Below are 22,782 nucleotides of genomic sequence, written 5' to 3' on the forward strand. Positions count from 1 at the left end.
TGCCAGACACAAAGGTTTCCCATTCAGGGCCGTCAGTCTTCATCAGAGTCGCTGTCATTGGGCCACCTCGGGACTCAAAGGGACTTGGTCAGTATCTTCTCTTTGCGGAGGAGCTGAGGCCTGAAGTGGAGGGTCTTGGGTCTTCATCACTGTCCTCAGAAGTCTTCCTCTGCCTCTTCACACTTACCTGCTGTGTGTCGCTCTCTTCCCTGCTTCTTTTGGTGGATGAGCTGAGGCTGGAGGCTGGGGAGCAGAGTCTTCAGACCCAGGAGAGACTGGGGGGAGACCTTCAAGACGTTCCACTGGCTGCGCAGGAAGCTCTGGGGGAGTAACACCAAAAGGATACCATCCCTGCGAAAAACCTTGAGGTGGGAGCCGCTGGACGAGAGGGGAGCGAGGTCTGATGCCATCATCACCATGGTCTCTTCAACCTCTTCATCTTCGACATTGTCTTCTTATATACCTGACCTCAACCAGGTCATCATTCTGTTTTCATGACATCTGATGATGAACGCACGTGCGTGCGATTGAGAAAGGAAGACATTTTTTATTTATTTGTTCATATTTGTTCATACGTTTATTTTATTTAGAGGCGAGAATCCATTTCACTAAGTTGTCTCTAAAATATAGTCTTCAACAAAAGTTTATGAAAATGTTGTACATGTAATTTCCTTCCAGCCTTCATGATTTATTCTGTCATTAATCCCATGTTGCCCCTTAAAACTGATAACATACCATTAATAAAGCATACACAAACAGATTATGTTCATGTTTGATGTGTTGTTGGTTGTGTTATCCATCCACTTTTAGGAGAAACTATGTTTTTAATGGATTGTGTTTTGGTTGCTTGTAAACTTCAGAAAAGATGCATTTCATCCCTCATTCCTATAAGGCCAAAGAGCTTCACTTGTAACTGATAGCTTTAAAACTGAGTTCGATACAGCATAATATTAGTCTGCCTCACTTCTCATAATCAGCTCTGCCTGTCATACCTGCTGCTTTTTCACTTTTTTTTGCCAGATATTTATCCATCGCTTCTCCTCTTGCTTTCATTGTCTTGTTCTCTCTGTACCCTGGCTTTTCATTTATTGGACCCTGATTTTTGGTGAGGCATTCTGACTGGCTGTAGATCACCACATATGTTTACATTAACAGTGCTTGTGATTTCCTGACCCCCACTGTCAGATGGACTGAAACAAGAATTCTCTGTCCACATGCTGGGATGTTCATTACCCAACAGTCCACCGCCATCTACACCACTGCCAATACTAGATACAATATTATGACCTCCTCCACCATCACCATGTTTGTTATTGTCTGAAACATTTGACTCCGCCCTCTTTTGTCATCTATTGGCTGTATCTATGCCATCATAAAGGACGCATGGAAGTATGAGGGCAGTGAAGATGACAAGGTTTCAAACAGATGTACTTATTTTCGTACTTAAAGGAAGTATAAATGAGCCTTAAGAGATGCAAAACGATTACAAACACACACAGACAACCTTAAGGGCACACAACATCACCACAAAGAGACATAAAACGTCCAAAAATTCTGACAGCTACAAAGAGTTGCAAAACAACAACAATACAGAGGCAAAGCCAGCTGCAAAGCTGCATGCCTGTGCCCAGCGGCCCATTGTCTCATAATCCGCCCCTGTGTAGTGGTGTGTTGCTTCAGGTATTTATGACTCTATTGAGAGAAGAAACGATTAACGAACTATTTACAGACGTTTAAGAGAAAGCGTTTCTCACTTTAGCCTCATACCGCTCCTCACCAGCTGGTGGCACTAATGCTCACTGTCTATGCTGTAAGAGCTTTGTACAGAAGAAGAAGATGACCTACGTGGGCCAATGAGAGCTGAGAGTGACAAAATAAAAGCCGTCAGAGCGTGAGGCAGATATATGTGGGAACTGTCAGTGTGTTTACGTGGAATAAACCAAGTCAAGACACGTTTCAAACAGGTGAGTTGTTACTAATCTGCTACTCCGGTAGGTAAATAACTCGTCAGGTGTACTGTGACTCTTACTGTTATGTACAGTCAGTGAACGTTTGCCTGTTAGCCACTCACTGTGTCGTCGCTGTCATTCACGGAAAGGTAGGCTATGTCACACCAAACTCCATTCAAAATCTGGACTCTTATGAGTCCATTATAACAACTATTTACGTAAATATACTCATGTAGTGTATTATCAGGAGCCAACGCTAAGAGACTAAGTAAAATATGGCAAAAAGACAGTAGCCGGTAATGTAGTCATGTTAACGTTACTTCTAATGTAGTTTTGTCCCTGAAGGGCATGGTGATATTAAAACATCATATTTGTAAATGGAGTTTGGCCTGGTGAGATGTTAAGTTAATGTTCCTCACTCAGCAGACAGATTTCAGTTTGTCAGTCAGGCTTCAGGATGTGAGACAGTAGCAGTGATGTACCACTGTGCTTTGCTGTGTTTCAGTCACCATGAAACTGATACCAAGGAGAGCCACAGGAGCTTCATGGAGCTGCTTAACCCTGGCTTTTCTCTTGGTGCTGTGTTGCTGTCACATAGTCATAATTCTTGGCCAAAAGGTGAGCTGTTATGATGCATCTTTTTTCCCATGTTTTACACCATGTTGCATCATTTTTGGGGTGGGGACAGATGGAGCATGCAGCTAGGTGTGTTTAGTAAAACTTCTATATTTAGAAACAGCCAGGAGTTGGAACAGCAACTTGAACTTACAGGGAAACACCACCTAAATTAAGAATTCCACTTTGTTATTACCATGACCAAGGAAAGTTCAATTAATATTTGGAAACATGAGCTACTTTCTCTCAAGGCCAGAAACCAGAGAACTAAGTCTCAAACTTGTGATGTCATAGGGTATAAAGTCTGGACCTGCTCTATAGACAATGACTGGGAGCCTGATTTTGTGGATCCACGCACTGGTTGTTTTGTTTATACCCAAATGAGCTTTATCCTATTGTAATGTTCTCAGTTCTGAAACAGAAAATGTACCCATATACTCAGAACATTTCCCCAGGGATCCATTATAACATCTTTCCCAATTCATTGTCTATGGAGCAGCTTCAGAATTTATACCCTATGACATCACAAATTTGAGCTCTAAGCACTCAAGTTTTTGGATTTATGAGAAATTTGTCCATGTTTACTAATGTTTTTTGGGACTGTCTTAGACCATAGGAATAACATATGAATATTGAAAATAGATGCTGTTCCCCATAATTATCATGAGGTCTGGAACATAAGTAGGAAAAGGCCTGACAATTTAAAGTGTTCAAGTAAAATTAAAGCTTTGACTAATTGAGAAGACTGATAGTGTCAGTCATGAAGGAGACATTAAGAAAGTTTTGATTTGTGAAGATCACAAGGGCTAATCAGAATGCTATGACGCTTTGATCACTGCCATGGTAATCAACATCCAAGTCAGTGTTTAAATGGTTCCTGGTGAAATTTTTGGTACTGCGACTTGCTCTTGTCTAATGTGAGTCACAGCAATCCAACAGAACTAAAACTGGCAGAGTTTATGCTGTTTATCAATAAAATGTAAAAGAGAGAGAAAAAAAAAGAAGCTGGGAGAGTTTGACTGCATCTGATTCGCTAGCAAGATGTCAGAAAAGACAAGCCCCTGGAGTAGTTTCAGAGTTTGGGAAGATGACTCCCAAAAAGTCGAGTGCTAAAGGAAACTGTTACTGTATATATGACAAATCTACAACAAGCTTGGGAATTCACCTAAAACCTGTAAGTTGCAGCTCAGCTGTCCTGTAAAGTATTCTTTTTTTTCTAGCTTTGTTAGCAGCCTGCATGCTAACAAAGTGGCCAATTGTCATGTTATTTGAGGTGCATTGACTCAATACTGATGTTTCAAAAAATACCAGTATGATTTAAAACTTTGAGACGGAAGTTAGGTCTTATATACTGATCCAAGACCATTTCAGGAAAAATAAGACAGACCCAGTCACAAAAAAACTAATACACATCTGATATGTAAACATGCGTTATGAATATACTCTTATCAAAATTACTATTATTTATTTATTTTTTTTAATGGTAGCATCGAAACTTCTAGAATGCTGATGGTCAGTGCACCAGAGATGCAATGATGCTGTTTCCTGTGTGTGTGTGTGCAGTCTGAGTCTGCCTTAACTGTGGTGGAGAATACAGAAGAAGATGATGGAGTTGTTGGTGATGAAGAAGAGGAGGTGGCAGTTGATGAAGATGGTGGAAATTTAGAGGTGGTCCAGCCTACTGAAGAATGGCAAACACTCAAACCAGGTAAGGTACTGAAAGCTGTACTGGTACTATGTCATAGTCCCTTGACCCTTGACTTTTGACCCCAAAACTTAAATTAGTTTGTTGTTGAGTCCAAGCGGATGTTTGAGATATTGTGACTTACTGTGTGTGTCTGTGTGACTGTGTGTAGGCCAGGCAGTGCCAGCAGGTTCCCATGTGAGGCTGAATCTGCAGACAGGTCAGAGGGAGGTCAGGCTGGGTGAAGAGAAGCTCAAATACTGGACCCAGGAACACAGGTATGGGTCCAGAGAAACACCTGAGACTTCAAGAAGTCATTTATTTCACCTATTGAACACTGTGTTTAAGCAGCAGTGTACAGCAGTAAAAGTCTGTCTCTGCAGGGAGAAAGAAGAGATCCAGTCCCTTTTCAATCCTGATGAACTGAAACAGGCCTTGAAGAAGATGAAGGAGGACCTGAATCCAGTGAGCAAAGACACAGACCAACAGGTAACAAGACTGTTGATTACGGCATACATACACATATACACCAATGAGCCAAAACATTAAAACCACTGACAGGTGAAGCGAATAACACTGATAATTTGGACACAATGCAATGTTCTGCTTGGAAACCTTTCATCCGGGCATTCATGTGGATGCCACTTCACGCACTCCACCCACCCAAACACCATTGCAGACCAAGTACACCCTGAAGGAGGACGGAGGACAATGCACCATGCTACACTGCAAAAACTGCTCAGGAATGGCTTGAGAAATGTGACAAAGAATTTAAGGTGTCGACCTGGCCTCCACATGGTGCGTTGTGGGTGGAGCACATCAAGTGGCACCCACATGAATGCCAGGGCCAAAGGTTTCCCAGTAGAACATTGCATTGTAACGAGATGATCATTGCTATTTGCCTCATATGTACTTTCTGACATAATGAAAAAAAGTGCCTTTAAAACTAACAATATGTTTACAATTTGTTTTTTTTACCATTAAAAAATATAATTTTAGTAGTATTCTAAAAAAAGTGTGCACCTTTATTCATAACTAACCAAGATATCACACTCAGACTATGCTGACTGTGTCCTCTCCTCGCCATGTGTTTGTAGGACTCCGTGGCATCCAGGTTTCGTCCCATAGAGGAGTTAAAGAGAGACTTGGCTCAGCTGGACCTGCAGGTGGAGACGGATGTTCAGGTACATTATACTAGTCTAATCATGTGTTTACACCGAACATGGTGTGAAATTTGACATCACATTACTCACACATATATGGCTGCTGGAGTGGTCTTTGGAGTATTTTGCAACTGGCGAATACTTGCCCTTGACAGCTGTGCCAACAGTTGTGCTAACTATCTGGGGAAGGCAGCTAACAGATAAGATAGTTTGCAGTAATGTACAGCCGATAGCTGAAATAAAGTGATGTGATCATGGTAAACATGGAGGCTCCTTGCTCTGAATCAGCAGGAACCTTCCGTTGTTTACTTTTCACAATAAAAGAAGAACTTAACAAAAAAGCATACACAAGTCAGAAATACATACTTTCAGAATTTACAATGTAGTCAGCTTACTGTTAAGCTGCTGCACGACATGTTGCTTTTATCAACTTGTGACTATATTGTAGTTGTTAAGCTGAATGAAGTGTGTTTTTGTGTGTGTAGATAATGAGGCAGCTGCTGGACCAGTTTAACAGCAGCAAGTCGACCACAGAGCAGAAGCTGAGCATCCTGCAGGAGCTGGAGTATCTGGTACATCAGGTAACAGAACACACACTGAAACCTTCTCTGAGGATATTAGCTTACAGATGTGTTCTGAGGTTTAAGTGTGTTTCTGTCCGTATGTGTGTATGTGTTAGGTGGATAACGCTCAGACCCTTTGTTCGATGGGGGGTCTCCAGCTTGTTCTAGATGGTCTGAACAGCTCAGACTTCAGGTTACAGGAAAACTCTGCCTTTGTTTTGGGATCTGCTGTTTCCAGGTACAAACTGCTGCATGTTCGTTGTATTAAAGTTAGGTCTGACTGATGGACTGAACATCTCACCAATGAAGCAGCTGTACAGTATAACTCCTCTGTGTTTAATATCAAAACACATGTGGCTGTATAGTATGACACCACATCACTTCGCTGTAGTTGCCCAACACAGAAAGTGATGGATTTTCTGTTGTACTCTTGTTTAAAATCTGAACTTGTGTCTCCTGCACCTGCATCAATATCGGTGTGAGCTTTCTGAACAGTTGCTAACAGTGCTTCTCACTGTCCTGCAGTAACCCGGCGGTCCAGGTGAAGGTTGTGGAGGGCGGGGCTCTTCAGACGCTCCTAACCATACTAGCCACTACACAGCCACTCAGAGTCAAAAAGAAGGTACAAACACAAGCTCACATTACAATTTATTGACAAGGAGGTGTGTACAAACACATTAAATTCAGCTGTCATGTTTTCTGTGTGTGTGACCGTCCTCCTGTCAGGTTCTGTTTGCAGTGGCCTCCCTCTTACGGAACTTCCCTTACGCACAGCGCCACTTCCTGTCACATGGAGGGCTGCAGGTCCTTTCAGAGCTGTTCAGGGCAGATGGTGGCGGAGTTCTGCGAACACGCATTGTCACCATGTTATATGATATGATCAGTGAGAAGGTATGACAAACAAACCGTTAGTCTAAGGTTTATTTTTAGAGATTTACTAGAATGATTTTTGTTTAATGGCTCAGACTGAATGGGTTCCACTGGCCCTTGAAGAGAATACAGAATAAGACTTCCTAGGTGATACTTGTCCCTCTTGCTCCACCAGGAGCTGATCTCACAGGCAGGTCTGGACCCGATGCTGGATGCCTCCCATGAGGAGCGGGTGCGTCAGTATGCCAGGGTGTCTCTGCAGGGGGAGCTGCTGGAGAAGGGCTGGTGCAGTCTGGTCCCACAGCTGCTGGAGTCCACTGAGCATGACTACAGAGAGAAGGTAGACTTACTTTGAGATAGTGGAGGTGAATAACTGATGATTAACACAAATGATAATCAGCTTAAAATGGTAAATAACCAGTATTTGCCTTTAAAGGGAAACTTTGGTATTTTCCATCCTGGACCCTATTTTCCCATGTTTTGGTCTAAGTGACGAGTAGACAAGGACCACAATACAGGCTGCACTGTAACCACTCGAGGCATGTTCGCACAGTAAGTGCATGTCCACTAAAAGTGCTTGTTTTTGCCACTGACAGGTTCAGATTGTTGTTCTAAGTGTCTGACAATGTATTTGAAGGATCCATGCACCTTTTTGTTAAAGAGTAAGATCCTTTTTGTTTAACCAGAAACAACCCGAAACCGCTATCAGCAAATCCACCAGATTTGAATAACAGTTATTTTAGTGTGCATAGAGCCAGCATATTTTCACATTCAACTGGGTGAATTAAGAGTTTATTTCAATTAAACTAGAGTTGGTGAATGTTGGATCAGTGGAAAGATGAACCGAGACGGCTTTTGTAAGTTTTATTTTGTTTTTGTCGACTTCGAATGAAGTGTGTTTTACAAGGATAAAATTATTGTTTTTTTAATGGGAGTCTGGTGGGTTTAAAGATAGCGATTTTGGGGCTGTATCTGGTTAAACAGAAAGGATCTTACTCTTAACAAACAGATCTATCTCTGTAGGGATCTTTCCATAATGTTGTCAGACACTAAGATTTATAATCTGAGCCTGTCATTGGCAAAAACATGCACTTTTAGTGGACATTAATTGACAGTGCACACTGTTGGGAGAAGATTTTTAGGAGGGCTTTGGGAAAAAAGTTGTGGTTTTAGTTAAAATGAATAGATTTCTGTTAGAAAGGGTTCTCTGAGAGAAAGCCTATGAGGAAAATTTCTACTATATGCACCATGCAAACACGCTCCCGATTGGTTACACTGCAGCCTGTTTCACAGCTGCAGCTCTCTCTCTCTCTCTCTCGATATAAAAAGTGTTTTTCTCATTTGTCACTTAACCCACAGCATTTGCCTTGAGGGTGACATTTAACATATGTGTCAACAGTGGATTATAAACAATAGCATTAACATGGCAATAAGGATCATTTACCTTCCCTGTTATATGGTGGCTGATCTCATCCTCTGCTTGGAGGCAAAGGAGCTCCTGGACCTCATTGTTTTCCCAATTTGCAGACATTTATGTTAGCTGCTAACTGCTATCCAGTGCTTTTAAATCTCCCAGCTGAGGGTTGAACACATAATATGTTGTCAAAATGTTGCACCTGTCCCTTTGATGGTCCTGTCCTGCCGGGTATTCCTTTTACTCAGACAAAGTTTCAGAACTCTTACTACCTCCACTACTGGCTCAAAGGCAAGACAACTCTGTCCCCCCATACCACGATTGTACCTCTTTTTAAAGACCAGTGAGGTGGCATAACAATGCAACAGTCCTGCCCTCAACACGTAGTGTAAATGGAGCTGTAGACACAAAAACATGGGAAAATAGGTTCAGGTTGAAATAAGAGTTACTCTTTTGGAAACCCAAACTGCCTGAACAAATTAACATAGTGTATTAAGTGATCTTGTTGTAAGTGTTTGTGTCATTTGTCTTTCAGGCTCTGCGGGCTTTGTTGGCGATGGCTCCCGTGTGTTCGGATCAGTACCGCTCAGACAGCTCTCTGCTGGGCTCTCTGCTCTCTCTCAAACACCAGTACCAGGAAATGATCCAGTCAGAAATGATTCTAGGAGAGGAGAGTGGCTACTTTGTAGAGATTGTAGATCTAATAGATGCTCTACAAGTCAAGATGAAATGATGATAAGTGCACAGTGGCATTTGACATTACAGATGCAGAGATGAGTGCACAGACTTATAGACTGCTGGGATGAAACAACCACTCTTCAAGCACATAACCAACCACAGAGGGACAAACTCCTCAAGACAAGAGTCCACTCAGTCTTTGCAGAATGTGGCGATATTGTTACACCTAATGCAAATTCAGCCAATTCCCTTGAATTCTGCATGACATTGCAGTTTTGTCCAGTCACCGCAACTTTACTGCAAAGTTGACTATTTAAAGCGCAGAAGATCTAATGTCATTGTAGAGCTGCAAGCAATGTATTGATTTGCTCAGCCCCTCTCTCTCTGTGTATCATGACACTGCTGCTGTAGGACCAGAGCTCTGTGCCTGAGATAGAGTCACACACACAGTGACAGGGCTAACTGTTAGCATCACACGGCTAGCTGTTAGCATCACACCACTAATGTTACCTAATGGTCATTAACAGGTGTGAGATACTGTTTTGCAATTTTCACTTGCACTGGCAATTGTATTGCGAACAAACGCCTATAAAAATCTCACCATGTGTTGCCAATTTTTAGAAAGGCTGCTGTGATACAAGGAATTTAAGTCCACAACAATCCCAAAAAAAGCTGGCAAAATCCTTGACAGACTTTCTGCTGCATGCAGCTCAAAGATTGGGGACGTGCCTTTGAGGACACAAATGTTGGGCTGACCCTCATTGGTTTGTCAGTATGAACATAAGAAAATTAAGATTTTGTCAGTGGCCTTGGATTGTTTTTGGATGAGGATGGGGTTTACTTTGTGTTCATATTTTAAGAATAAATATTTATTTATGTGATGGTGTCGTGTGTCTGTATCTCCTGTAGGGTTACCTCCAAGTTCAACTAGAAATTGTAGTGTGAAATGTTGAAGGTCCATCTGATAAATGTACTGTATATGTGCTGTGTAAACATTAGGATTTGCTTTTGGATTGTGTTTTGTTTACTTCCTCTCAGATGTTCATCTGTTGCTATATTGTTGCTATAAGTCAGTAGCCAGAAATTCACTTAATAATATATCGACTGCACCTTGATCTTATTCATGTTTTACGGAAATATGACTGCATTTTAAGATACGGTATTTTGTCTAGCTTCTGTATTTATTTCCGATTTGTTAATGCTGCAGCTATGCATATCTATGACCCTTGAATTATCCTTGGACACATAACTGATTAATGTTTCAAAGGAACAACATTTTAGATGCACCTCTCAGTGAACGCAGTTGCGGCCATTCACCATCACCACTACCATAAACTACAACTTATAACAACTTACAAAAGTGGAATCCCAGTTGAAACTAGAATTGTCTCAGTCTTGTTAATTATGCTCAACTGTATCTATCCACGAGTGAAACATATTATTTTCATGCACTGGTCAATTTTGAAATTTTGGGCTATTTTGCCTCCATAACATGTTCTCTTTCAGACGAGTGGAAATAAAACTTCCAAATGCATATTTAGGTGTTTATTGTAGTTAAGATTTCTTAACTGGGAATTTAAACAAAAAAATGCACATTTGACTCTGATTCTGATATTCACTCAAATAATGCCATAAACATAAAATATCAGAAAACTTGTTATACAAAAAAACAAAACAAAGCAAAAAACCCTAGTGGCTTTTTTTTATGTATGGGATTTTACAATATTACGGGGCGGCTGTGGCTCAGAGGTAGAGCGGGTCGTCCACCAATCGAAAGATCAGCGGTTCGATCCCAGGCTCCTCCAGGCTGCATGTCGAAGTATCCTTGAGCAAGATACTGAACCCCAAATTGCTCCCGATGGCTGTTCCATCGGTGTGTGAGTGTGTTAAAACTGAGTAGCAGGTGGCACCTTGTATGGTAGCCTCGGCCACCAGTGTATGAATGTGTGTGTGAATGGGTGAACGTGACTCGTAGTGTAAAAAGCGCTTTGAGTGGTCACTAGATGACTAGAAAGGCGCTATACAAATGCAGGTCCATTTACAATATGTATCTTTGAAGGCCCTTTTTTAAAAGTGAGTTTTTATCGCACTCAAAAATTCTCCTGTGCATTATGACATACATACACCAAACTTAACTTCACTTATCATTCATAGCTTTATAGAACTTTTTTGTATTTTTTTTTTTTTTTTTTTTTTTTTTTTTATGGCTGTTGACAGTATTTTCTGATTTATGGAGGGATAAAAGGAGATATCCAATATGCCCTTTGTAAAAACCTTTGACTCTAATGTGTCTAAAAAATGGGGCCAGAATTTTGAACCTGGCTTTGTCCAATGTTCAGATTTTTCTTCTGGAAATGTATGTAAATCAATGCAAATTTAATTAGATAATGTCTTATTTGCATATTCAAACATAAAATTTCAGAAAACTTGTGATACAAAAAAATAATTGTTTAACTGTAAGCAATCAACTTGTAGAGTTTCATGGTGATATCTATTACAATATGATATCTATTGTTACTTAATTTTATTCTATTCGCCTCGGGTGTCGGTGTGTCCCATAGATTGCCCATAAATGTCCGTATCCTTATTGATGCTTTTATTATGAAAATTCTAGCCGGAAGTACAAGCCGGTAACGGAAATAGGGATGTTATTAGATTGGAATTCACATAACCAGCGTTATCAATGGTTGTTTGTAAATGGTACTAAACAGCGGCCGATAATTTCATATCTTTTGTCATGAATGGACTACGTGTTTCTTTGGTCACTCGGAGCTAACACCCAGGTAACTGACTGAGTTTGAGTATTTTATAAGGCAAGCTAAAGTTACCTGCCGATAAAAGAGACAGGCTGTGTTTATATTTGTTAGCACTGTAGGAGCTAACAAGGTGCTAGCCTATAAATTCACTTCTAGCTCAGTCTGAACTTTAATAGACTATCTAGAAATGATACCGTGTGTATAGGATCTGTAGGCATTCATTTATTTATGTTATTTCATAAAAATAGACAAGTGTGTAAATTGTAAAGAGTAATTTACTTAAATCAGCGTTATTAACATTAGTTACAGTGTAATGTAGCGTTAGCTTAAGCTGTCTATCTGGTTCGGAAATACATGTAATAGCATGTGTGTTGCCCCAACACCTCACCTGCATTATCATTACAGCGTAGAGCAATAAATGTAGTTGGTATCGTGAAATGGCAAGCCTACAAAGAATTTCTATATAACTAGAACATAGCAGAGTACACACAGAGGATGATAGACTTCGCAGTGTACTAAATGTGGGAGATCACCGTCTATTACACCTTAACAATAAGGGATAGTTCAGATTTTTTGAAGTGGGGTTGTATGGGGTAGTTATTTTGCTCTCTTCAGAGCCAGCCTTTACATATTTGTACTAATTTTACATGACAGCCTTCAACAAGCATCAGAGATCTTGATACAGTATATTGTTCGACCATTTGATCCAGTATTCCTCTGAGATAGCAACAGTTCCTCATCATCATAAAGTCTTTCTTTCTGTCTACATCTCCTCATCACTTAGCTGTCATAGTTTTCAACAGGATTCACATCTCACTTTTTCAGTTTTGTGGATATTTAGATATTCTCGTCTTGTGTCTTGTTGAAATGGTTTAGCTGGAGAACTTCACTCTAGGTAAACTCTGTTAAGTCAGCAGCAGTGTGTCCCTGTTCACAGGTGTGTTAATGACTCATGATGGAGTTGTCTCAGAGGGACAGGCTGTCAGTGCTGGTGGAGGAGCTGACCACCTCAGGACAGCCACAGCTCAACGAGAACAAGATGAAGGAAATCAAGAAGATCTGCAAGTATGTCTATAACTACACACAGGGATATTTCAGGCATGAGTAACTGTGCACCATGGAGGTCTTGGATTAAGCAGGTTTACACTGACTTCTTAAAGAAGCCAAAACATAGAAAAATATAATTTGAATAGAAGCAGTATTAAACACTCCTTCTCAAAGATTTTTGGGAGGAAAGTCATCTGAGACGATCATGGTAATATTAGAATTTGCAGAATTATAAGAGTATGGATAACATGATTATTGCAATATTTTCATACAGGCAATGTAGAATTTAATGACAAATCATTAATAGTGTTCACTTTGTGTCTGTCATTCATCACAGAGTGTCTAATGACTGCATAGACCACGTGTACCATTCAGTGATGTCTCAGCTCAACGAAGAACATGCTGAGATCAGACTGTCTGCCTTCCAGATAGCCAGTGAGCTCTTCACCAGATCACACCATTTCAGAACGCTGTTGGTGGACAACTTCCAGGTACTGGCATCATAGACCAATAGCTTAAACACCACAGCACCTTATTGAACTGGTTAGTACGTATTATCAGCTTATCATACTCAGGTGCAGGTCTTATTAGGCTCATTTTTTACCAAGTCTTTTATGGAAATAAACGTCTCCCTGTGTAACCTGGACAGGTCAAAAACATAAACATATATTACTGGGATTGTAGGTCAGCTCTTGCAAATTAATCATGTTTTTATTCTCTTCTTTTTCTCCTCCTATCCTCCTCTCCTCTCCTCTCCTCTCCTCTCCTTTCCTCGTCTCTGTCAATTGTCCATCTCTCATAGGATTTCTTGGAGCTGACAGTAGAGACAGACTCGGAACAGCCTCTCCCTCCCCCTAAAGAGGTAGCCAGGAAACTGAGGTCACTGGCCATACGGACTGTCCAATCATGGCAGGACTCTTATGGGACAGCGTATAAGAAATTAGCATTGGGTTACCACTTTCTCAAACAGGTTAAGAAGGTAGGATACTCTTTCTTTTGTTGCTGCCAGGCAAACTGTCCAATAGTTCCATGTTAGCTGAGGGTAAATATCTAAACAGGTCCTGTTGGACATTTTGTTGATGAATTACAAGATTGAGAGCCACCATAATTTAATGCTAGCAGCTATGTGAGGTAGACGTCATAAATCCAGTGGTCTTCTTCATTTAACATGAGCATTGACACACTGTATTGAGACAGTACACTTCCCAGGAGTGAAAAAAGCTTTCGAGCTTTAGTATATTTTGGCCCTCTCTATCATAAACCAAGGTATGGACAAATTAAATGTTGACCTAATGATGGTACTAGATGACATCAACATGCTATGTTAACTCTGTGTTTTTCCTGCTACTGTTGCTGGTCACTTGGACTGTGTTTCCCATGTTGTGAGTGATGTGATGCGTCTGTGTTGTCAGGTGGACTTCCAGGATGCTGAGGCCAGGACGGTAGCAGAGAGGAGGAGGGAGGAGGAGAGACAGAGGAAAATGGAAAGGATCTATAAGGAGAGAGTGGAGGCAGCCTCCAAAGAGATGGAGGGTAAATACCACATCATTCAAAAATACTACCGCTAGTAATAATAACAAACCCCCAAAAATCCCATGTGGTCCATGAAGCTCTAGTATGTTTTTGTAGCAGTTTCCTAGCTGGAGCAAAACTTTAACGGGATATCTCCCTATCGTTTCCTTGTCAGAGTCGTATCAGGAAATTGAGGCAACGCTGACAGAGATGGAATCCTGTATGAACCTGCTTTTCCCCGAGTTCGACCTTACAGACATCCAGACAGCCAATAGCAGCCCTCCCAGCTCCCAACCAGCCAGTGAATGTCCATCAGTTGATGAACAGCCCTGCTGCAGCAAAGACCTGAAGGATGACTGGAGAGAAGGAATGGTACAAGAGAAGGAGGAGAGCAGGGAAGATAACAGAAGCAGTCGGGAGAAAACTACAGAAAAAGAAGATGAAGGAATGACAGAGGAGAAGAGGAACAACAGGGAGGAGAGGAAAGAAAAGGAAAAGAAGGAGAGTTCTGAAGACGAGGAGGAGGAGATTACAGAGAGGATGAACGGGAACGAGCAGGAGGAGGAGAAGGGAGAGATGGAGACAACACAGAGGGCGGAAGAAGAAGAGGAAGACAGTGAAGAAGAGGAGGATGGAAGTAGTGAAGAAGAGGAGGAGGATGCTCATGACGAAGACTCGTTTATTCGTAACTCTGGGCTCGTCTCTCACTCCTACAGTCTGCAGCTGAAGTTCAGTCCTGGTGGGTACACAGCTTATATCAACTCCAGTCATGCTGTAATACATTACTATTAAAACTATGATGTTAACAGTGTCTTAAATGATAGAGACACCCTTCAGTGTAATGCAGTGCATTCCAATGGCACCACAAGCTATGTCTCTGACAGATGTCTGCAACAGTCTCATAATTTAACATTACAAATATACTATATGTTTGCATTATTATTCATTTAATTTGTTTCAAGTGACTAGTGACATAAAAATAATAGTTAGCATGTTAGCCGTTAGCCTAGATACAGCCAGGGCGCATAGTAGCGTCACACCTGTTAAAACGTAAGTGAACGGGCATACTTCTAGTGCAAAGTTAGTCCACTAAACAAGCTTTTTTTTCCACAAAGACCGCCTCATAGAAGATATAGAAAACACCTTACCGGTGTGGTGCCATGTTTGTTTACCATTTAGCTCTGTTTTCCAAAGCGCGGCCGAAATATCACGAGAACAAGCAGCAACAGCTGGAAGGCAGAACCGGACACTAGCCTGAAAAGTTCATTCATTTATTTTATGAAAGATTTATAGAATAATGGCTGACTTTTTGCCAGACTTCGACTTTGTGGAAGAGGAATTTGATTTTGCAGAGTTTGATGGCCGCCCTTATTTATTTGAGCCAGAATACACTGACGAAGAGCTTCGTGAAATTGAAGAACAGAGGAGGAGAGAGAGAGAGAGGCGCAACAGGTAGAGGACGAGAGGGGAGGAATGGCTGCTGTGAGGCTGCGTAGCTCTGGAGATTGGTGGTGTACCTGTGAATGCTGTGCCCCAGTGCCCACAGAAGAGGAATGCCTCTGTTGCAAGGAATGGGACCGGTTGCAGCCTTATTTTCAAGGTCTGGATGTGACCGAGGACGAGACACCTCCACCTGGAGTAGTATCCAGCTGGGCTTTATCTAGAGCTCGCGAGATTTCAGGCACGGTATGAGATCGCTGCTTGTTCTCGCGATATTTCGGCCGCGCTTTGGAAAGCAGAGCTAAATGGTAAACAAACATGGCACCACACCGGTAAGGTAAGACAACACATTTACATGTCGTTTTCTATATGTTCTGGCATCCACTTGGACTCAAGAATTAACTGATCAGAAGTTGATGGTCAAAGGTCACTGTGACCTTGCATCCGTCACATTCTTGGGAATGTGATATCTCAAGAACACCCTAAGGGAACTTTTTAAGATTTGGCACAATATTACCTTGGACCAAACAATGAACTGGTTAGACTTTGGTGGTCAAAGGTCAAGGTCACTGTGATCTTGCATTTGTCTCATTCTCGTGAGCATGATATCTCAAAAACACCTTGAGGGAATTTCTTCAGATTTGGCACCAACATCCACTTGTAATTAAGAATGACACAATTAGAATTTGGTGTTCGATAACCCAATTTTACATTCAGTATTCCTATTTTGAATACAATCATTAACTGCTGTAAACTGTCAACTGCCACACTAAGGCCAATCCCGTTTTGTCCATGGTGTGTTTCTATCAAAAATGCTCTGCACTGGTCAGGAGGTACTTGGTTGAATTTCAAATATTTCAAATATTTTTTCAATGAAAAAGGTTGTGAGCCACTGACAGTTTTATTTAGGCTGAATCCTTTTTAGGCATTGCCTGCTTGTGTTCGGAAAACATTTAACATTTGAGTGGCATGCTGGTGGCTGAGGAGTGTAAGACTGAACTCGTTTTTGTAAAAATACACATTTATATTCTCTATTTAAGGTATTGAAAAAGTATTCTTTTAGTATTGGTATGGAAACTGAGGTGTGTTATTGGCACCAGCTTTGAAAGAATTCAAATATGAATCAGTCCTATGAACACACTCCCGGACCAGTTTGTTAGGAACACCTGCTTGTGCAGTAATAGTGTTGCTGTTTGTAATTTAACAAACAAAGCATTCAAACAGTGTCAGACAATTAAGACTACTATAACAGAAGGTAGGTAATTGTTAACAAATAGTTTCCCTCGTGTTAATTTGCAAGCGGCTATTAAGTGGTATCAGTGTATGAGTGATATATGTTCTGGAATTATTTCTTAGGAATGAAACACTTTATTCTGAACTGGTTGTATCAGTGAGTGACATGTTTCTTTCTTTGCTTTCTTTCCTTCTCTCTTTCACAGGTCTTCATGTTAAGGAGACAGAGGATAATGAGGCAGTGGTTTCCACGGTGATAGACCTCCACAGACTGATAACAGCTAAACACCTACCAGCTGTGCAGGGCTGGGTTCAGGTTAGTACAAACGCCCCAAGTTCAAATATGTAGACATGTAATAAATTATTACATTGAAGTATTTGAAGAGAAATTAGTGTACAAGATGAGAAGACAACCCACTTGTTACTAATGCTAATGCTACCATTATATCACTCCGTCTTCTACTGCTAGTACTAATAATAATGGTGCAACTGCTGCTGTTAGACTTGAGCCTTATTTCTGGCTGGAGGCATTATATTTCAAGTTGTCTGTCTGTTCGTCCCATTCTCGTGAAGAAGAACGCCTTAAGGGAATTTCTTGAAATTTGGCACAAACGTCCATTTGGGCTCAATCTCATTTTCGTGAATGTGAGAATTGGTGAAGGTAATTGTGACATCAAAAAACATGTTTTTGGCAATAATGCAAGAATTCATATGCTAATTATGACAATGTTTCACACAAAGGCCCATTAGGATAAAATGATGAAAGTGATGAGACTTTGGGAGGAAGATGTGGGTGAAGCATCCGTATTTTTGTAGACATAATTGTAAACTGTAACTGCAACTTGACTTGTGGTGGTAATTTTAGTTTCTGTTTTATCTTATTTCTCATTGGTTGTTGAGGAAAGCCTCAGATCTGTCCAACTGTCTCAGTAACAGGTTTGCCTGTCTAACCTTTCTTCCCTTTGTTCGTGTGGGCATGTGCATGTGTTTGTGTATGTGTAGGTCTTCACTAAGTCAGGTGCTGAGCAGCAGCTGTTAAGGAGGGCGCTGGATCTGAAGAGGTCTTTGGAAGCTGCCCTGCAGAAACACAAAGAGCTTCACATTGATTACAAGACCAGGCACCGCAAAGTGGTGAGTGACAATTATACATTCTAACTGGTAGCTGAGCTGATTGAAGTAATCTGCCTGGACATTCACCTCACTAACACATGACAAGTAGGGAACAAGTTCCCACATGTGTGCACACGACATTTACTTTGAAACAAGTTAATAAAGCTAAATTTGTATCCCTGCAGTCTGTCAAAAATATGTGAATAGTTGTATGTCAAATAAAGAGCTAAGGTTAGCTCATAGGTCATGTCTCAGACACACCCGGCAGTCAGTTATCAAGGGAACTCACTTATAGTTAATGGTCAAGGAAAATAAACACTTAATAGCACTGACACACTTCAGTTTTACCCATGTTTACATTGTACAAGACAAGAACACACCTGATATTTACCTATAGTATATACAGTATTTATGTTTATATTTTGCTAGTATAGAGGATGGCCAGCAGATGGCAGCATCCTACTACAAATCAAATTGGACGACAACATCACTACACACAGTTCAGATGTCCCATTCACATGAGATGATTTAGTTAGACACAACAGCTGCAGAGGAGTGATGTGTTGATAGCTGGATCCTTCTCTGTCTGAGTCCATCAGTCTGGATCAAGTCTGAGCTTCCACAAAAACACCACCACAAAGTACCACATCAGCTGGCTTCTTATTCTCCTCTAAATTCCCATATTCTGTGGCCACAGCTGTAATATCTCAATAGTGAAACAGTGATTCTTGAACTAAACATATTGAAATAAATTAAATTACTGCCGAAACTTTTGCTTTGTATTTTGGAAAGAGAATTTTTTTTAAATGGAGTCCTACACAAGTAGAATTTTGAATGAAAAGACCATCCTTCTAGCAGTGAAATACTTCTTTGATCAGCTATCCTTTGGTTCATGACCAATCTTTCCACAAAATTTTGGACAAGTAAATAAATCTATTTTGAAGTTATGGGCCTCTCCCAATGATACACACACGCACACACACACATTTGGCCTAATGCCAAATTTCAGCCACTTAGGGCAAGAGATGTGGTCTCCACAGGGTGGGGAAATTTTCGTGAACCAACAGACTGACAGAGCGAGCTATAGAGCTGCTGGTTTCACCTAAAGAGAATTCATAGCTGGTGTTCTGGTGTTTGACTGAGGATTCAACGTTTGTCTCAGTGGAGCTTTAGTTTTCCTTTGCACCATCTAGTGGCCATAGAAAGAACTGCTTTTTCAGATGCTTGTCACCACTCAGCAGTGATGCTTGCTGCTCAAGTGAAACCGATTGGCTGGTCTTTAAAGTTTGGAAATCTGGAAGATGAGAAGCCAGTTCATAATGAAGTCCACTTAAGACTTTTACTCAGCTGGTACAAGACACACTGTGAAATATAGCCTGATTCCTTTTTCAGCAAGTTTTCAAGCTTAAATTGATTAAATTGTCTTTGCTTGCTTTCTACCAGAGATAGATGAAAAACATCATGCTAGGAAGTTATATTACCAAATCTCATTGCAAGTTCATTTGGCCCTCTTCATTATTATGTGCTATACACTTAGGTCTCATCTAAACACCTCCCTATTGTTGTTCTGTATTAATTTTCGTGGCTCTAAAAAGTGTCTTCTTCCTGTTTTCTTCTGTAAACATCTCTGTTCATTCCTGCATTTCTGTGAGCCCCGAGAGAGAAGTATCATAATAGAGACAGAGAGAGGGAGGATGGAAATATTAATAGTAAAGACATTTGGGAGAGGTGAGATAGCAAGGCACAGCCATAATGCATAATGCATCAGAGACAGAGAGAAGAAATTGGGGAGCAAGGGGGAGGATGTACCCATTCATTCACTTCACTACCACTAATGTGCCCCATGGCTTGACAGCTGATATGTCTATCTGGCTGCCTCTATATCTAGCTTAGCATCGCCATTCTGCTGTAGTTTGAGCTGGCCCAAAATGGAGGCACAAACATACAGAGCGGTATTATCGTGGAGCTTGCCATTTGGAAAGCTTTTCACTCAAACTAATTGCTGATTTGAGAGGTTTTAATTGGTGCTGAAATGTCTGTGTTTAAGAGGTGGGGTACTTGCAGTGCTGAGAGATAGAAAAAAAGAAGAGACGAAGAAAATCCAAGAGAAATGGACAGCAGCCTGCAGTTTCAGGTTTTAAAGGATCAGTGAATGCAAACCGCTTTATGCGTTTGAAGAAAAAAAAGGCATAAAAGTTGTAGTGTGTGAATCCATCTTTAGCTGAACAGAGCGGCAGAGTGACAGTGACAGAGCGCCGGCCGTCTCGCTCTGCCTGGTTATCACTGTCAGGGACCAGTCTGCTGCACCAGCAGGCCCAGCACTGCGATAACCACACAACTTACAGCCCCTTTATCATAATTAGCTTTTCCTTTTTAGCCTTAAAAGGCCTTCCATTACTGGGTCCTTCTCTATCGGGCCACTGACACACCACACGATTGGTTTCTCTCTCAACGGGCCTCTCAATATAGTCTTCCATAACGGGGGAGCCGGAGAAAGAGAAGAGGAGTGTTATGGAGGCAGATAGAGAGGGCTTGTTTATTGAATGAGAGAATAAAACAGAGGGAGGGTTGAGTGCAGAAGCATTTACATGAAGTTGGAAGACGTTTCTTATTTAGTTGCGGCCAACTGTTCAGTGCATGGGCTCTGAATATTTTACTGTTTGGTGTCAGCAAAGGTTCCCAAAGCTAACATATAACATGTGAATGGCTGTTGATGGTCTTTGTTCCAGTCTAATGTTAATGCTAATTTAGCAAGCTCCAGTGTAGCAGTTGGTAAAAATGGCTAGATAGTTAAGCTACTTCATACTGAGACTTTTTCTTTGTTAATTTGCCTTCATCCAAGGAAGGATGAGGAGAGATTTCTTTAAAGGACACCATCTAGTGGCTGATCTAAGCCATAACTGCAGGTGATGGCTGTGACACCCTTTGCTTCTGGCATGTTGCAAAATGAGATGATCATTCTGGTTGCCCCACACCAAACATTAGCCTCTCAGTATGTGTAAAGGGCAGCTGGCCAACATCAGCCAGCCCCTGATGTTCTGGAGTCTGGTTTGGGTTAGAGTATTGGGTCACTTGCCGTAGATACAGTCAGTATTTTTGGGAATGTCTGTAAAACGTCACATACTTTTACGCTGAGGTGGAAAATAAAGCATTTGCTACCACGCTGAAGAGTTGCTGTGTGGCCGACTGCACATCAAATAAACTAAAAAATCCAGATTTAGGGGGTACTATTCAAGCTGGGTCATATTTCCTATGTCTTTATGTCTAAGTGACCAATGGAAACAACAATTTTGGCATTGGTCCGGTAGAAGTTGAGAGTAGCGGCGAGGCTGCAGTGTGAACACTCAGGGCATATTCACAACATCAGTGTACCTCCACTCAAAGGGCTTGTTTTTGCCACTGACAGGCTCAGATTGTTATTATTAGTGTCTGACAAGATTATTGAAGGATAATTTCAGAGACATACCTTTTTCTTAAAAAGTAAGATCCTCTTCATTTAACCAGAAACAGACCCAAAATCACCATGGTCAAAGCCACTAGACTTCATTTAAATAAAAAGTATTCTATCATTGTAAGACACACTTCATTCAAAGTGGACAGGAACAAAACAAATCTCACAGAATACAGCTTGGTTAATCTTTCTGCTGTTTTAACAATCATCAGCTCTGGTTTGGTTAAAAAAAAGTCCCTAATATTCACCTATTTAGATGTGAAAATATGCTGGCTCTATACACACTTAAATTACTGTTTATTGAGTCTGTTGGGTTTTGGTGATGGTGATTTCGGGGCTGTTTGTGGTTTAACAAAAATGATCCAAACCTTTATCCAAACAATGTTAGATTGTTTAGCCACTGGTGAAAAAGGGTTGAGCCGCGAAGGACCTTTAGTCCCTGAAGTGGCAAATCCCTTAGATGATAACATTATAATGTCAAAATCATTTTTTAGAGGTTGTCATTTGGTCAGGCTGCAGTTCGCTTTGCATCTTAGCCTGAAAAGAACATGTATGTTCTGCATATCTGATCCCCACTGTGAAAATGTGAAAATATTCACAATAATCATGGGCGGTGGGGTATCAGATGACAAGTTGAAATGTGTTTTAATGATAACAGCTAATGTATTTATCATGCAAATACATATAAATGTATTGTTAGTGATATATGTCAGTAAGTGAAGTGTTGCACTTGTGGTACTCTCATTTAAGGGTCAACTGTAGATCTTTGCATGGCCCCCCACTGGGCCTTGGGCCAAGGCCATTTGTACCCTTTCGTCAAGGTCACAAGGTCTCAAGCCTTTTTTATGCCTCCCACCAGCAATAGCTGTGTGGGTAGAAGCATTATGTTCTCAGGTTGTCTGTCCCTGTCTCTCGTGAACGTGATATCTGAATAATGCGGTGAGGGAATTACTTCAAATTTGGCACAAACATCCACTTGGAATTTAGGATGAAGTGATTAGCTTTTGTTGGTAATAGGTCAACAGTCAAGGTCACTGTGATCTGTTCTGTCGCATTGCCAGAAACGTGATATCTCAAGAAAGCCTTGAGGGAACTCCTTCAAATTTGGCACAAACGTCCATTTGGACTCAAGGACGCACTGTTTAGAATTTAGTGGTCATAGGTCAAAGGTCAAGATTACTGTGTCCTCACAAAACATGTTTTTCACCGTAACGTAGGAATTCATTCAATTCTAGTTTTCATTCTTTACACAATAACTTCCACATATTCTGTGGACAACACAGCGCAATGCCATTAA

The 22,782-nt window shown here is 41.0% G+C and overlaps 2 protein-coding genes across 2 annotated transcripts in view; both read left to right on the plus strand.

Moving 5' to 3' along the window:
* The first annotated feature begins 1,860 nt into the window (after positions 1–1,860).
* On the plus strand, positions 1,861–9,817 carry sil1 (SIL1 nucleotide exchange factor). Its single transcript, XM_049586609.1, has 12 exons — positions 1,861–1,964; positions 2,455–2,567; positions 4,128–4,272; positions 4,421–4,526; positions 4,632–4,737; positions 5,346–5,432; positions 5,897–5,992; positions 6,091–6,212; positions 6,500–6,596; positions 6,701–6,865; positions 7,020–7,184; positions 8,794–9,817. The coding sequence occupies exons 2-12, from the start codon at positions 2,460–2,462 to the stop codon at positions 8,989–8,991; spliced, it is 1,395 nt and encodes a 464-aa protein (XP_049442566.1). The 5' UTR covers positions 1,861–1,964; positions 2,455–2,459; the 3' UTR covers positions 8,992–9,817.
* A 1,759-nt stretch (positions 9,818–11,576) lies between these two features.
* uvssa (UV-stimulated scaffold protein A) overlaps positions 11,577–22,782 on the plus strand; it is a 44,358-nt gene continuing 33,152 nt past the window's right edge. Inside the window, exons 1-8 of the mRNA XM_049586248.1 lie at positions 11,577–11,719; positions 12,630–12,757; positions 13,077–13,230; positions 13,542–13,718; positions 14,152–14,272; positions 14,427–14,990; positions 17,131–17,240; positions 17,927–18,055. Coding sequence (XP_049442205.1) covers positions 12,645–12,757; positions 13,077–13,230; positions 13,542–13,718; positions 14,152–14,272; positions 14,427–14,990; positions 17,131–17,240; positions 17,927–18,055 — 1,368 coding nt within the window. The 5' untranslated portion in view covers positions 11,577–11,719; positions 12,630–12,644. The remainder of the gene's footprint in view (positions 11,720–12,629; positions 12,758–13,076; positions 13,231–13,541; positions 13,719–14,151; positions 14,273–14,426; positions 14,991–17,130; positions 17,241–17,926; positions 18,056–22,782) is intronic.

This window comes from Epinephelus fuscoguttatus, linkage group LG9 (assembly GCF_011397635.1).
Source record: "Epinephelus fuscoguttatus linkage group LG9, E.fuscoguttatus.final_Chr_v1".
Classification (NCBI taxonomy): Eukaryota; Metazoa; Chordata; class Actinopteri; order Perciformes; family Serranidae; genus Epinephelus; species Epinephelus fuscoguttatus.

Coding starts and splice junctions, on each gene's coding strand:
- sil1 (XM_049586609.1), top strand. CDS start 2,460: ATGAAACTGATACCAAGGAGAGCCACAGGAGCTTCATGGAGCTGCTTA. Junction 5,993..6,090: donor TGGAGTATCTGGTACATCAG/GTAACAGAACAC, acceptor TGTATGTGTTAG/GTGGATAACGCTCAGACCCT. Junction 6,866..7,019: donor ATGATATGATCAGTGAGAAG/GTATGACAAACA, acceptor TTGCTCCACCAG/GAGCTGATCTCACAGGCAGG.